A 14148-nucleotide genomic window follows, 5' to 3' on the forward strand; every position below is an offset into this window, starting at 1 on the left:
TAGATTCGGTCTTGCTCTAGAGAGCCGGCAGCGCATAAAAGATTAAATTTGGGGCTCCTGACAATGTGGACCCCCAAATTTTAATATTTTATTGATTTTTTTGTGTGTATTTTTATGGCCTTCTAAGAGGAGTGTGGCTCACATTCATCAATAGCTCGAGTAAGTCCTCCTTCATAGATTACTTGTGATCATTTTTAAAAGTTATTTTTGATACTTTGAAGATACTTTTAACACTCTAAACCCTTTTTATACATATTCTTATGCGAGATAATTGGAGGAAATCCATCATTAATGCAGGCCTGAAGTTTTTTCTTCGATACACTAAGTGATGCTTTTTGAGGACAAGATCTCTATTATCTCTTCCTTCTTATCGTAATGTTACAGATCTTCAGTTTATCTAAATCAGAATCCTCCTTTAAATTCCGAATATTTCTTTTTATTTTCTTTTCTAACAAAATTAAGACTATGGACCTATATGCGTGCAAAATTAAGACAATACTGGACCTAGATGAGAGCTAACCGTGCACTTCACGTGACCATACGTTTATTATTCTTTTATTTTTTATTGTCACGGGTATTTTAATATTTTGCTGAGGTGAAACTTTAAGTAAAACTTTTATTAATAATATTTTATGAATAACAGAAGCAAATCTGGTGTTTGAGCTTCAGAAACGAGCGCGAAAGATGCAAAAAAGTACTCTTCGCTACGCTTCTAACACGAAAAAGCCTTCAAGGATCCAACACTACGCTTCGAAAATAAGAAAGAAATCAGCCCAAATTAATAGGATAATAAAGAAAAATGAACAATAATAATACATAATATGAAAATATTGACGATTATCCATTATGCTTTAAGTAGGTCTTCTATATTGCTCTACCTGACTTTACAACACAGACTTTATTCTCCCCTGGATTATCATGCCGAAGAGTGAAGATAAAACCATTTTTTTACCATTAAACGATAACAATTTAGCATCAATAATTCAGGTTTTTATGGAAATTTAATAAAATTTCAGTCAAACGTTTTCCATTTTTCAATTATGCAAAATTATATTCTGAACAAATTCATTTTCCTTCGGTAACTTTCTCAGGCTTGCTCTATCTGAACTATGCATATATTTACCTTCCTGAACAGCCCGGGGGGAGCGAGCAATCAGTTACTAACCCAGTTATATATATATTTGCTATAACTATTTACGGGGGGGAAAAGGGGAATGGATATGAAAGGGAAGCCTGCTGAATTGGAGCACGGAAGCTTTGCTTAGACACACCTAACCAGTTACGTAGCTTGACATATAAATAAGCAGACGTGAATCTCTCTTCTGTAGATGCTGCTAGTGGAAATCAGGTAAGTGGACATCCACGTACACGTTACGTTAATATGGGAAATTAATTTTACCCTTACAGGGACTTTAAATTTGTTTTAGGTTATTCGAAAATTTGGCTTTTTAATGGAAATTTATCTCAATTTATTAATGAAATTTGAATGTGATTTATTTTCTGGATGAAAATTTTTTAGTAAGAACTTTATACTATTAAGCAAGCTTATATTTTAATTTATTTTCAGTAAGATTAATAGTTTGTAGCATAGATTTTTGCCATTATTAAACCTGTAGCTTTCTACAATGCAATTTCCCCCCTCTTAAATGGTAATAATACAAATACAGGTAGCTTTCTACAATACAATTCCCCCCTCTTAAATGGTAATAATACAAATACAGGTAGCTTTCTACAATACAATCCCCCCTCTTAAATGGTAATAATACAAATACAGGTAGCTTTCTACAATACAATCCCCCCTCTTAAATGGTAATAATACAAATACAGGTAGCTTTCTACAATACAATCCCCCCTCTTAAATGGTAATAATACAAATACAGGTAGCTTTCTACAATACAATCCCCCCTCTTAAATGGTAATAATACAAATACAGGTAGCTTTCTACAATACAATTTCCCCCCTCTTAAATGCTAATACAATTAAGGAGAATACAAATTTAACGTTACACACGAGATAATCAGGCGAGCTTGGGTGAATTTCAGGGTTACTCTACCCATCTTAGCTTTTAAAAGATGGGTGTACAGTACATACATTAATGCATTTTATTCTTTCTAGGTCAACAGATAGAAAAGAATATAATGCAGAAGAATATCATCTTCCTTCTTGTCCTTGTCGGTAAGTTCCTGTTCAGTATCATACAAAAATCTATACAAAACGTAAATCATTGTTTGTAGAAGGAAATCCTGTTTAAATCTTGTTAATTCATTCAACCGATAAGTATCGTTTTATGTTCTATTGATGACTTCAAGATAAAATGAGAGAAAAAAAAAAAAGAAAAAAGTACATACATTTAGACAGATTGCTGTAAGGTATATCGAGGTGGCCTTGACCTTTATTCTGGGAATTTTCGAATATAAATTACCTTTAATTCGAAGTAAATGATATCGCACCTTTCGTTCGGGAAAATCTTTAAAAATACAGATAAATAAATAAGTTATAACGGTTGAATCTTCCCACGTTATTGCTCAATATTTAAATAGTTCTTTTCGTATAAATTACAATTAAGCTTACTTAATTGCTTTAATTTGTGCTGGCATTTCTCTTTGCCGCAGTTTTCATACAAATTTCAACCTTATTTTTATAGAATTTACATTACTACATGCGGTATAAGTCGTAGCAATTTTAAAAGACATGGAAAACAGCTAAAACTTTCCATATATTAATACTATTCCTCCACTTTCTCTACGAATTTTACCATACAGCAGAATAGTTTTACTTAAATAAGCATACGAACCCAACCCTACTTTTTTTTTATTTTTGGCAACAACACCGATCGCGATTCGTGTGAACCAAATGTGTAAGTGAGGTTAGTGTCCTTCGTAGTGTAGAAAATAATTGTGCGCTTTAACTATTAGGTCATAGAAAACAACTAAATATCCGGGACACTTTAGGTTAATGTCATCCAATTGTTATTTATTCCGTGCAATTGACACGATACTTTCCATAAATATACATCGATACTCGTTTCCATAAACTTCACGAAAGGATTCGTTTTCACCAATCGATTCTTCGTGCACCATTTCACGCATCGCTAAACGGAGGGGGATGTTCACCTTTGTCAAACTCTCGTCCATACCCGATCATCCGTGAATTTTTAATACGTTAACACGAACTAAATATGTGCGAATGTGACTTTTAATTTTCCTCGTATACGTATTATTTTTAAAACAATTTAATATTCTACGTGTTCCTGTAGTTAAAAATACGGAAGTTGTCGGCCACAAATTGATATTTTTACCGTTAATTCTAACTTGTTTATTTTGTAATAAGTAAGTGTTATTTAAAACTTTAGAAACAAACAAATATAGGTCGATAATGCTGCTTTCGTGAATAAATATAGACGTTAAAAATTCAACTCGTATTTCCCCATCTATTTATGGAATTAAAAAAGGGGGGAAAAATCAAAAAACCCCTTTGAAAAATCGCAAAAAAATAAACGTGATAAATTCCTATTTGGGGAACGTGAGAGCCTCAGGATTTCCTTGTCTTTTATTCATTGTTTCATTCCTTTCTGTATATTTTTAGTATTTACAATTATTAAATAGAACCAACTGTAATTTTTTCACATAAGAAAATATATATATATATATATATTCTCTTTTGAATATTAAAATAGAATTATTAATAGTAGTGTCTGTATGAGTTATTTTTAGGAATAAAAACGTGATAAATAAGATTTAACCTAATAAAAGTTGGAATTTTCAGGACTGATAATTTGAAACAATTAAATTGATTAAAGTATATTAACCTACTTGTTCTTAATCTATCCTTAGAAGTACTTTTAAAAGGATTTAATGTGTGTCTGTTTCTTTGTTAAATCTTTACTTACCGGATTTAAAAAGAAGTAATTGTCTACGGGACTTTATTTATTTATGTGCATTGGGGGGGACATTATGGAAATTTTAGAACAAATTCTCATAAATTCTGAAAATAATTAAATTTGCTTTAAAAAAATATATATTAAAGGGACAAGAACATTAGCCCAGAATGTCCAACAGCAGCAACAGCAACAGCAACAACAGCAGCAACAGGTAATGTAGTATTATTAAACATTACTATTAATATATTAAAAAAATAGGAGCTGCTTACATTAAATATCTTTTAAAATCCTGAACAGAGACTCTACTTAAATCAGTATCCGCTTTATGATTATTATAATCAGGGATCTACACAATCCACTCAAGACAGTCCCCATGTAGTTTATCACTTCATTAAACCACAACAAGATTCCTTAACAAGTACTATTGGACAAAATAACCAGAAACAAGATAACAATCAGCAAAAACAGAGTTTAACCGAAGAAAACCTACGTTATCTTTTACTTCGCCAATATGCTCAACCGCCGGGAGTGAATCCGGTTTTGGCACTGCAAGCACCGCAAGGATCCAATGATTTTCAACCACAAGTCATCTATCGACCATTACAAATAGGTGTCCAACAGAGTGGACAAGCTCAAAATTACAATCAACAGCCAATTAGCTTACCTTCACCACCTCCGGCATATAAAACAGAGAAAACGAGAAACGCCCGGCCAACTCGTCCCATAGCCCACGTCACTTATTTAAACTCGGACGATGCTCAGACTGCTGATCCGCCCGTACGTAGACGACCAGTTACCCGAATTGTCATAAAACGTCCTCAGACACCCACTCCAAAACCGTATAATTCGGATTCCGGTAACTTAAAACAATCGGATTACACTAATATTGCATTCACTCAACCGTACCAAGGATATCAAAAAGCACCCGAAAATCCTAAAGCTTCTCCGTCGGGAGTGAATTATCCGACACAATACTTTCCACCTCCACCATCTAATAGAGGACCCAGCAAATATCTAACGTCGAGATCCCGGTTAGAAAGTCCACCACCTTCCTATCAACAGCAAAGTCAAAGTTATCCCGCTCAGCCACCACAAAATTACAACAAAGAACCATCTAGTAACGAAAATGAAAGAGACACAGAAGAAGAACAACAAAATGATGGATATAATGACGTCAGCGGAATTCCAGGAGATCCGGGAAAAGATTATCCCGTAATGGCAAGCATACCAAGTACCACATTTTCTTGTGCTAATAAATTACCCGGATATTATGCAGATAAGGAACAAAGATGTCAGGTTAGTTTTCCTTGAAAGAAAATATTAAATATATACAATTTATTGTTAAAAAAAATAACCAATATCTTTCCTATATTTTTTTAAATTAAATTTGAATTTCTTTAGGTGTATTATTTCTGTGATACTCAAGGTCATATAAGAAGTTTCCTGTGTCCAAATGGAACTGTTTTTAATCAACTGTCTTTTGTTTGTGAATGGTGGTATAACGTAGACTGTGGTAGCTCAGAAAAATATTTCTCAAGAAATAGCGAGTTATATAAAGTACCAAAGAAAAATGCCACCCAAGAAAAACCAATTTACTTTTTCATTCCTAAAACTCAGCTAGACGCTGCAAATCTTAAAAATTACCAAGCACAGCTAGCTTCTGGTGGTTATTCTCAATCGCCTAATTCGTATCAAGTTCCCGCAAGAAATTATCAACCTCAACTGTCATCTTATAAACAGCAACAACCGTCCAACAGTTACCAGTCTCCCGCAGATTACAAGACGGCGGTTGCACCCGCACCTCCGACTTACAGGTCCGCAGTAACCGCACCAGTTCAGAATCTGAGAGATCCAGAAAGGCAAAATATAAGGACCTACGGATTGCCCCGAGAAATCAACCAAAATTACAACAGATATAATGGATAATATTTAGAAAAAAATTATTTTAAGTAAGTAATTACTCGTAGTTAAAGATATACAGGGTGGCTCAAAAGTCGGTTAATTGCATTATTTGAAGAATGGTCCCTCAAATTTGTGATTATACTTCCGACGAAGCAATTGAATCACAAACCAGCTTGACCGTTCTTAAAATATATCTCACTTAAGCAAATTTTGAGCCATTCCGTGTTTGTGTATACAGATATGTGTTAATACTAACAAAATCTTTTCTAGACAGGTACCCAAATCACATCACCACAACTATACCATTTTGCAAAATGAGATAATCATGCAAGTAATTTGGGCCAAATTAACCATCGTCATTTTTCTCATTTATATAAAAGGTATAGTACGTTCCAACAAGGCATCAAAAATTGCAAATAATTACCATTTTAAAATATACAACTAATTACCTTTTTTGAGTTTTTATAAGCACACGGCATAAAGTGCATTTGTATACGGTATATAAATCATCAAGATATGTATCAAAAAACAGACTATCGCATAAGTAGAGTAGTCTGTAATTTGTAAATAAATATTTTTCTTATTTAATGGTTTTAGTAGAAAAATTTCTCTAAATTTCTTTCAATGAATAAGACATTATATTGATATTAAATCTGATGATATCACTTAAGATTCAGAGCATAAAATTTTATAGGTCATCTACGATGCCGAAAATAATTTTCGTATTGATGAATTTTATAGATTTCCATCAAAAGGAATTTATATAAATGGATATTTTTACCAAATAACACTTTATTACTTGATCAAATTCAAATTTATTATGAATGTAAGAATTAGAAATACTTGTTATTTAATTCAATCAAAGTTTTACACCATCGACACACTTTTAAAAACATATATGCATATAAAATTTATTTCTATTTACAGTTTTACCGCTTATAAAATCATAAAAATTTATAAAAACTTTTAAAATATAAAGTATTAAAATCCCCAAGTTAATCTCATCATATGATCCGTTTTTCTTTGCGTGGGTTTAATAAATCCTAACAACTGTAATTCTGTTACACAATTCATAAATCTTGCACTATATGCCATTAAGGAATAAAGTACTATAAAGTTATTTAAAACGATTAATTATACTTATTAATTATATTTTAATTTAATACTAAGTTTGTGAATTGATGGAAAGTTAATTACGACATTATACATAAAGTTGTAATTATGTTTAATTCTTACTAATCTTTAAAAGATAATTAAAAAATAAATTACAAAAGGATACAATAAAACAGAATCCTCCTTCTTTCCATTTTTACCTTTTCTCTGTTTTTTCTTTTGTAATATCATACAAAATGACTAAGAATATAACCAAATTATAGCATTAATGTCAATGTGTTTAGTGTAATTATTATTATTTTTTTAAATTTAATACCTGAAACCAGTCGTAAAGATTAATCAGTCGACCACATTCTAAGTGGAGTTTATATGCAATACATATATCTGGTAACGATGATGGTACCTCATCCAAATCTTTTAACTTGCAACAAGAACACTAAGTGATAAATTAATTAGCATTGAAATTATAAGCTGATTGTTATTATTATTACAATTATATATAACGTTTACCTGAAGATAATTATGTGGATGTCGTAAAGCATTTTGTAGTGCAGCTCTCGGCGAAGGCAGCATATGCCTCTCCACAGCTGCGACATCATCAAAATAAAACACTTCGTGAAGCGGTAGATTAGAAGGGCTCGTAAGCTTGCTAAATTTAATAATTTTAAGTTATATACAATTTTACATATCTATTTAATTCAGTTATCGAGAACACTTACCCAAAAACTCTTTTCAAATAACTAATTAAATCATTACACCATACTTCTTGAGGCGTCTCCTTCTTATGTTCAACCAGATCTTTAAGTTTCTTTTTCGACAAAATAATTTAATTAATTATAATTAACTCTATAATTTAATTAAATAACCGTCATCTTACCTCTTTCAATTGTGATCTACTGGTCATTTTACCCCAATTTAACATAATTGATTTTGTTTTTTCCTCAACATTAATAGGCACTGAAAAGATTTTAAAATATTATGTTTCAGTCACGACTGCTTTCGTTAATTATCATTAATTAATTATGATGATTACTTACAATTCTCGGGCAATTTTTTCAATTTTTCGAGATAATCTTGTATATCTGTTCCAATCCTTACCAATGATTCTACTTTTCGTCCATTGTACTGTTCATTCAGAATACATATAAAATTTTCCAAATTTCTAGCCATGTCTTCCGTCGACATCATGCTAAATAACATTTTTTCCGTTAAAAATAAAAATAAAAAAACAAAATACATTTTATTAAAAAACACAAACCCAAATAATTTAAAAGATTTTTCAAATTCTTCAGTAGTTGATATGTCTCTTTCGAGAATTAATTGATAAAGTTCTCGAATCTATCGATTAAAAACGTAATTAAAACTTTTGGTTAATTTAAAAATATAATAACTCTAATAATTATAAAAATAATTCTTACTTGTTTACCGAAAGGTTGTCCTGGTATATCTTTCACTAATCCGTGTAAACATGGCATTAAACAATCGATCTCGGATGCATTTGTATGAATGTTTTGTAAAGAATCTATAATAATTTTCTATGGAAAAGTAAAGAAACTATTTTATAACAGTTTTAACAATAATTTATTAAATTATAGAATTTTCAAACCTGAATATTTTGTTTTATTGGAGTTCTCCTGTTGTTTGGTCTCGAACCACCTAGACGACTGCAAGCAAAATAACTGCTATTAATTTTACGAAATTGCATAGTGGTTTATGTATAAATTGACGGGATAAGGCCATGCAATGATGATATGCCAAAGAGATGACTCTCGGGAGGAGTTTCTATGAGAAATTGGCCCGTTTAGGTGTTAGACACATGAAGAAAACCCAAAAACTCTAAGTGACCATTGGGCAGGCAAAAACCCAAGACCAACTACTATTGTTCGGTGGTTTTATCCACTCATCCACAGGTAAATTTCATGGAGTAGGCAAGCCAGTAAAGGTGTTAGCCTGTCGCTTTGTGTACCCAGACTCGAGTCAAGGTTAGAACTTCAAATTTTGTCTCAGATAAATCAAGACATGCCTCATTGTGATTTGGCCAAATCAGTGATGGACAGTGGCGTAGTGAACATAACTGGCGCCCGGTGCACGACACTTTATTGGCGCCCCCCTCCCCCCTCCAAAAACACATAGTTTGTCTTGGAGACCATTTGGGTGCCCGGTGCATGATACACCCCATTGCACCCCTCTCGCTACACCACTGGTAATGGATGTAATAAAAGGCCCTCCCTCTTATAGCCCATAAGACAGAATAAAAGAAATTCTAATAAAATTAAATTACAGATAACAAAGCTTACCTTTTGATAGAATGTAATGCTATGATGTCATCTAGTTCTGTTTTCGACAATTTTCTCACATTATCAGCTACTGTATTTTCATTACAGCAGAGTATAGAAGCCTTATTTTCATAGAAATGTTCAAAGAGACAAAACTGAAAAATAAATTAAGCTTATAAAAATTTAATTAAAGAGAGATCTTACTAAATGAAGAATAAAAAAATAAACCTTTAGAAGACGCTTCAAATTTGTAACAGAAAAATCATAGAAGAGGACGTAATCGACTACTAATCTAAATACATTCGGTCCCATTTTGAACGGCAAAGAGGGGTTCATGATAATCTGAAAAGAAAAATTTTAAACCTGCACAAAAATTATCATAATTTCTTTGTTTTCTTATAAGTGTTAAAATTATACAATATATAGGGTCTTCCAAAGAGAATGCTACCATTTTAAATTATCGTAATCGTGTTAATTATTATCTACGAACATCGTAATGAGCACTAAAACATTGAAAAACTGTCCAAATTTCACATTTGCCCATTACGATTTCTTGTCGCATGGCACATTCCAACCTATACTACAACCTCAAATTCTTCTTATGCTTGCCACGGCATATCTGTCGTCATTCCTCCCACAGATTACTCGTGTTGCATGATGACAAGTAATTCTAACTTTGCAAACTGCAGAATGCAAAATACCTTCCGTGTTGCAGAGTCGCCACTTTTCTTTATGGCACTTTCTAAAGGCAGTAGACGAGACATTCAAATACAGACAGGATACGAAACTTAGGCAGTTACTCTATCGAGTGGTGTACATCATGCACTTCTTGGATAATAATTAACATAATTATACAGTAATTTAAAATGGCAGTATTAATTTCAGAAGAACTCATATACCTGTAGAACTTGTGACAGGTAATCAACAGGTGAGAGTGAATAAAATGATTCTATTGCTAAACAGGAGGAGGCTTTCTGAGTTAAAGAAGTGTGAACCGTAGTCATGGCAGTTGCAACTCCAAAAATTAAAACCAAGGGAAGTTTATCGACGTAAGAACTAAAAAATATTGTTTTTTAAATAATTAAAACAGTGATTTTGTATAAATATAATAATAATTCGTACTTGCAAACGAGGATAAAATTTTCTACGATATCGGAATTAAAAGTTTCAAATTTGTCTAAGACAATTACAAGCGGCGGATTAACCATAGACTCTTCCAACTTTTTCTTTTTTCTTGGTGATTTACATTTCTGTAAATAATTGTAATTAAAAATTTTTATATAAATGCAATTAAAATTAATTAATTAATGATGTTTTAATCCATTATCTAGAATTGCACACAACAACAGGAAATAAATGAAACAACAAACATTCACTTTGTTACTTGCATCAAGAAGCAAACTTATGTACTGGTCCTTATATATTTTAAGCTCATTTAACTATTAAAAATTCACAGTTTACTTAATGCAAATAGTAAATAATTAGAAAATTTTATAAACATACCTTTGGCAACTGTTTTAATTGAATTTTTGACATATACCATGATTCTAATAAAGAAAATGTGTAATTATACTTTGTCAATTGAGAACTCTCGTCCCATTCATTCTAAACATGTAAAAAATCAGATAATAATACTTGTTATGGAAGCTTCTTGAATGAAAAATCCAATTTAAACTGCTTCTCTCAGAATAAAAACTTTTACGAGGCAGTGGCCACGTTGTGCCAAAAATATCAATTCCCGTCCAATCGCCAAAGTGAAACATCGTTGGCCTTACACTCTGGTGATCAGACAGGTTTATACTTTGAAAAGATGATCCAAGAACACCGAGTGCTGCCGCTCATTTGGACGGCCAAGGTATTTATGTCGGCCTATCACTCTAGGATCAAATCCAGACAAGCAACTCGGGAATTTTTCATGTGTGGTCTATCCTAGATATGTCAGGTTCACTACCCAGCTGCAGCACATAACCCAAAAGTACTGTTTTCTAAAAGTTTTCACTCCGAAAGAGTTTGAATTAAATTTACAAAATCTAAATTTTTAAATACTTAGACATATACTTACATCTTTAATAAAACCGGTTACAGTTTTCTGGACCATACTTGCAATGTTCGAGCAGTCCCTAGAGTTTAAAATTATCACGTGAGTCGTTAACGATTCTAGTTCCCTAAACAGCAGATTAAAAAATTGGGAGTGATCGGGGGTGTTGACACCTAATTAAAATAAACCGTAGGTAAAATTTCGTACATTTATAGAAACACCATTTCGTTAGTCTTACCTAAAACTATGGCACAGGTCGGAATCTCCGAAAGTTGTCTCAAAGTCGTCCCTCTTTTGACAAATTTCACAATGTCTTTAATAATACTCTTATGAGCGGTTTCTTGAATGCTCTAAAATAGAATCTTTTAATTTAAACGTACCTAATCACGAAAACAGCTACTTATAAATAATATTACCTCTATTTCCGACTCTATCCTTGCCCACATCGTCTCGTAAAACTCGCGTCTCTTGCTCCAGTTTTCTTCTTTTGCTACTGTTTAAATGCAAAATTCAATTACGTTTGCCTAAGAAATTCAAACTAATTACTCTCTACGACTGCTTGCAAACGATAAACTGAACCGAACTTCTTAACACAATTCCCACAACTGCACGGATTTTGTAATTAACATTAATTAACTTTCTATTTAAAGATACTTAGAGTAAAGTTGTGATGATGATAGTGATTGTCGCATTTAACCAAGCGTAACTCAATTTTAAGATGATCATTTTGTTATTACTATACTCTACTATAAAAACTTGACTGTTCTAAATAATTATTCTTAAAGTTTTCAATATAATTTAACTTTTAATTTTATTGACACGTCACAAGCCATTTTGTTTTTTTGCCTCTTTTTTTGCTCTTCAAGCACCACCGGAGCCATTTTTCCACACCTGCTGCATGTTAAGCCAGATCCACAATAGGAGCAGCCAGATTGCGAGGGATAGGCTCCCCAACATATCTCAAAGAATTGGTCTTCCAGATTCGAGCAGTAGGTCTACACCTCAACTGTCTCGGCTGGCCAGTTGTCATCAAGTGGAATCGACTTTGTGCAGTTACTACTTACAGTCGAATTCACTTAAGAGAGCATCCTTGGGATTGGTGAATTATGCTCCCTTATGCAAAGTGACAAGATCATCTGGGAGGTTGTTTATGGTACACAAATGTTTCCATCCATTCATGTCTTAAGAGAGTACAGTGTATAAAAACAATACAATATTGTAAGAATAAAATTATTTTAATCAAAAATATGAGAAGTGAAAGCTATGTGTGCATTACTATGCTCATACCCGGGATAAACATACCTGAAACGGGATTCGAATAGAAATCCCCTAGGAATTTTTTCGGGGGGTGGTCCGTTCGGATATGTCGGCGCCCCGTCCCTCACCCACCCGGTCGCCGCCATTGTGGGCCTGGCCGAACCCATAATGGGCCTACTAAAAGAGGCCCTCTTAGTGCCCACAGGGTGGAAAGAGTTAAAAAAAAAAAAAAAAAAAAAATATTTTAATCAAAAATATGAAAGTGAAATATGTGTGCATTACTATTCATACAATAAACAACCTAAACAAGTTTATTTAAAGAAACTTGTAATTTTTTTCAGATACGATTAAGTTAGACACATGCAGGCAGCAAAATTAAGACGGCATCAAACACCTACAATGGATGTGACCAATCACCCATTCTATTATTCTGTTACTCGAAAGAGGCAATCGGTAGCACCGGTTGTCGAAATTCGACATCTTAATTTTTCAGTTCGTATACGACTTTACTCGCATCTTTCTTTTCAATCTCCACACCGTAGCGTAGAGGTCCTCGTCGCCTCAGCAACATACCATAAGATTAAAGATAAATCTCTCTTAGAATAGTGCACGAGGGTGCACTATTCTAAGAGAGATTTATCTTTAAAAGCTGACAACCCTATCGTTCGGTACCGTTAACAGATGTTCCGCTATATGTATCGTTAACACCAAAGCCTACTCTCTTAATTAAGCTAACCACTCCCTCGTCCCACGCTCCGTAGACTCGACCGTGTCAGAAGAGTCATAGCCATATAAAATATCATTCCTAGACCCATGATACATCTTGTATTTGCTTATATAAGGGTGGCCTAGAATCATTGCAGGATGTCAATGGTTTATTAGAAGAGATAAAAAGCTTTCTTAATTGCTTATAACTTTCATGCATTTATAACTTAAAATCTACAGCAGGCCATTCTATACGAAGTTTTAATGGCCTTCACGTGTCACTTTCTCTTGGATCGAGATTGACGTAACTTCTTTTCTTATTGGTTAATTAAGCGAACAAACTTGTAATCTCGAACCGGTGTAGAAATTTATAATAATGCGTTAAATCTTAAAACCTACCTCGTGTTTGCGTATTTTGATTTCTGTACACGAAACAACCCTGGAAAAGAGCAATTAATGTCACGAAATTTGATATAAATTCCGTTAAATTCACATTTGCTTACTTTTGAAAGAGAAATAGTATCGTCGCCAGGCATTGTCTACTGCTACTTCGTAAACACGCGCCAAGTCTTTAAAGCGATCGCAGCGCCAAAATCGGCGAAATCTGGAAATAACGTACAACTCAAGAAAGCCGATGAACAAGATGGATAGACTTGTGTGTATATATATACCAAGCCTGGTGTATTCTAGAATGTTTTAGAAAATTATTAGAGGAGAGCAGTCTTACCAGTTTTAATAAAACTTCAATAATAGTTTAATAATGATCTCAAATTACCAGTTGGTAGAGATATAAGGCTTAATAATAATGCCAACTTACTTTATTACAAACAACTCGATTTGGCTGCATGATCTATCTATAAAGGACATTCTTTGCCCTGCCCACCAGTGTCCGAGTGGATAAAAGTACTGAATTCTGGTAATTAGTCATGGATTCGCGCCTGGCCACGTGGAGTTTTCCGGGTTTTCTTCACGTTTGT

General features: G+C 33.1%; 2 protein-coding genes across 4 annotated transcripts; one reads left to right on the forward strand and one right to left on the reverse strand.

Moving 5' to 3' along the window:
* The first annotated feature begins 2119 nt into the window (after positions 1-2119).
* On the forward strand, positions 2120-6355 carry LOC136987275 (probable basic-leucine zipper transcription factor Q). Its single transcript, XM_067284987.1, has 5 exons — positions 2120-2175; positions 4027-4091; positions 4178-5176; positions 5282-5829; positions 6053-6355. The coding sequence occupies exons 1-4, from the start codon at positions 2139-2141 to the stop codon at positions 5804-5806; spliced, it is 1626 nt and encodes a 541-aa protein (XP_067141088.1). The 5' UTR covers positions 2120-2138; the 3' UTR covers positions 5807-5829; positions 6053-6355.
* A 311-nt stretch (positions 6356-6666) lies between these two features.
* Positions 6667-13791, reverse strand: Orc3 (origin recognition complex subunit 3). 3 transcript variants are annotated; one of them, XM_067285050.1, is made up of 20 exons: positions 13675-13791; positions 13571-13610; positions 11626-11702; positions 11448-11559; positions 11234-11382; positions 10675-10776; positions 10294-10421; positions 10071-10227; positions 9400-9513; positions 9193-9326; positions 8502-8559; positions 8314-8430; positions 8154-8233; positions 7933-8084; positions 7773-7852; positions 7615-7703; positions 7406-7544; positions 7212-7331; positions 7062-7135; positions 6667-6866 (listed from the first exon to the last, which is right to left on the reverse strand). In XM_067285050.1, the coding sequence occupies exons 1-20, from the start codon at positions 13705-13707 to the stop codon at positions 6764-6766; spliced, it is 2058 nt and encodes a 685-aa protein (XP_067141151.1). In that variant the 5' UTR covers positions 13708-13791; the 3' UTR covers positions 6667-6763. The 3 variants fall into 3 exon arrangements, with proteins under 3 accessions (XP_067141151.1, XP_067141152.1, XP_067141153.1); XM_067285051.1 differs by having other exon boundaries at positions 11626-11699; positions 13675-13770; XM_067285052.1 differs by lacking the exons at positions 13571-13610; positions 13675-13791 and adding an exon at positions 11794-12404.
* Between the last annotated feature and the right edge of the window lie 357 nt (positions 13792-14148).

This window comes from Centruroides vittatus, unplaced genomic scaffold (genome assembly GCF_030686945.1).
Source record: "Centruroides vittatus isolate TY-2023 unplaced genomic scaffold, ASM3068694v2 scaffold_149, whole genome shotgun sequence".
Classification (NCBI taxonomy): Eukaryota; Metazoa; Arthropoda; class Arachnida; order Scorpiones; family Buthidae; genus Centruroides; species Centruroides vittatus.

Excerpts from the sequence above, each read along its gene's own strand:
- LOC136987275 (XM_067284987.1), top strand. The coding sequence starts at position 2,139 with ATGCAGAAGAATATCATCTTCCTTCTTGTCCTTGTCG. Across the intron at positions 2,176-4,026 it reads CTTCCTTCTTGTCCTTGTCG|GGACAAGAACATTAGCCCAG; the intron begins GTAAGTTCCTGT and ends TATATATTAAAG. Across the intron at positions 4,092-4,177 it reads AGCAACAACAGCAGCAACAG|AGACTCTACTTAAATCAGTA; the intron begins GTAATGTAGTAT and ends AATCCTGAACAG.
- Orc3 (XM_067285050.1), bottom strand. The coding sequence starts at position 13,707 with ATGCCTGGCGACGATACTATTTCTCTTTCAAAA. Across the intron at positions 8,085-8,153 it reads AAATCTTTTAAATTATTTGG|CATGATGTCGACGGAAGACA; the intron begins GTTTGTGTTTTT and ends AATGTTATTTAG. Across the intron at positions 7,853-7,932 it reads GAAAAAATTGCCCGAGAATT|TGCCTATTAATGTTGAGGAA; the intron begins GTAAGTAATCAT and ends AAATCTTTTCAG.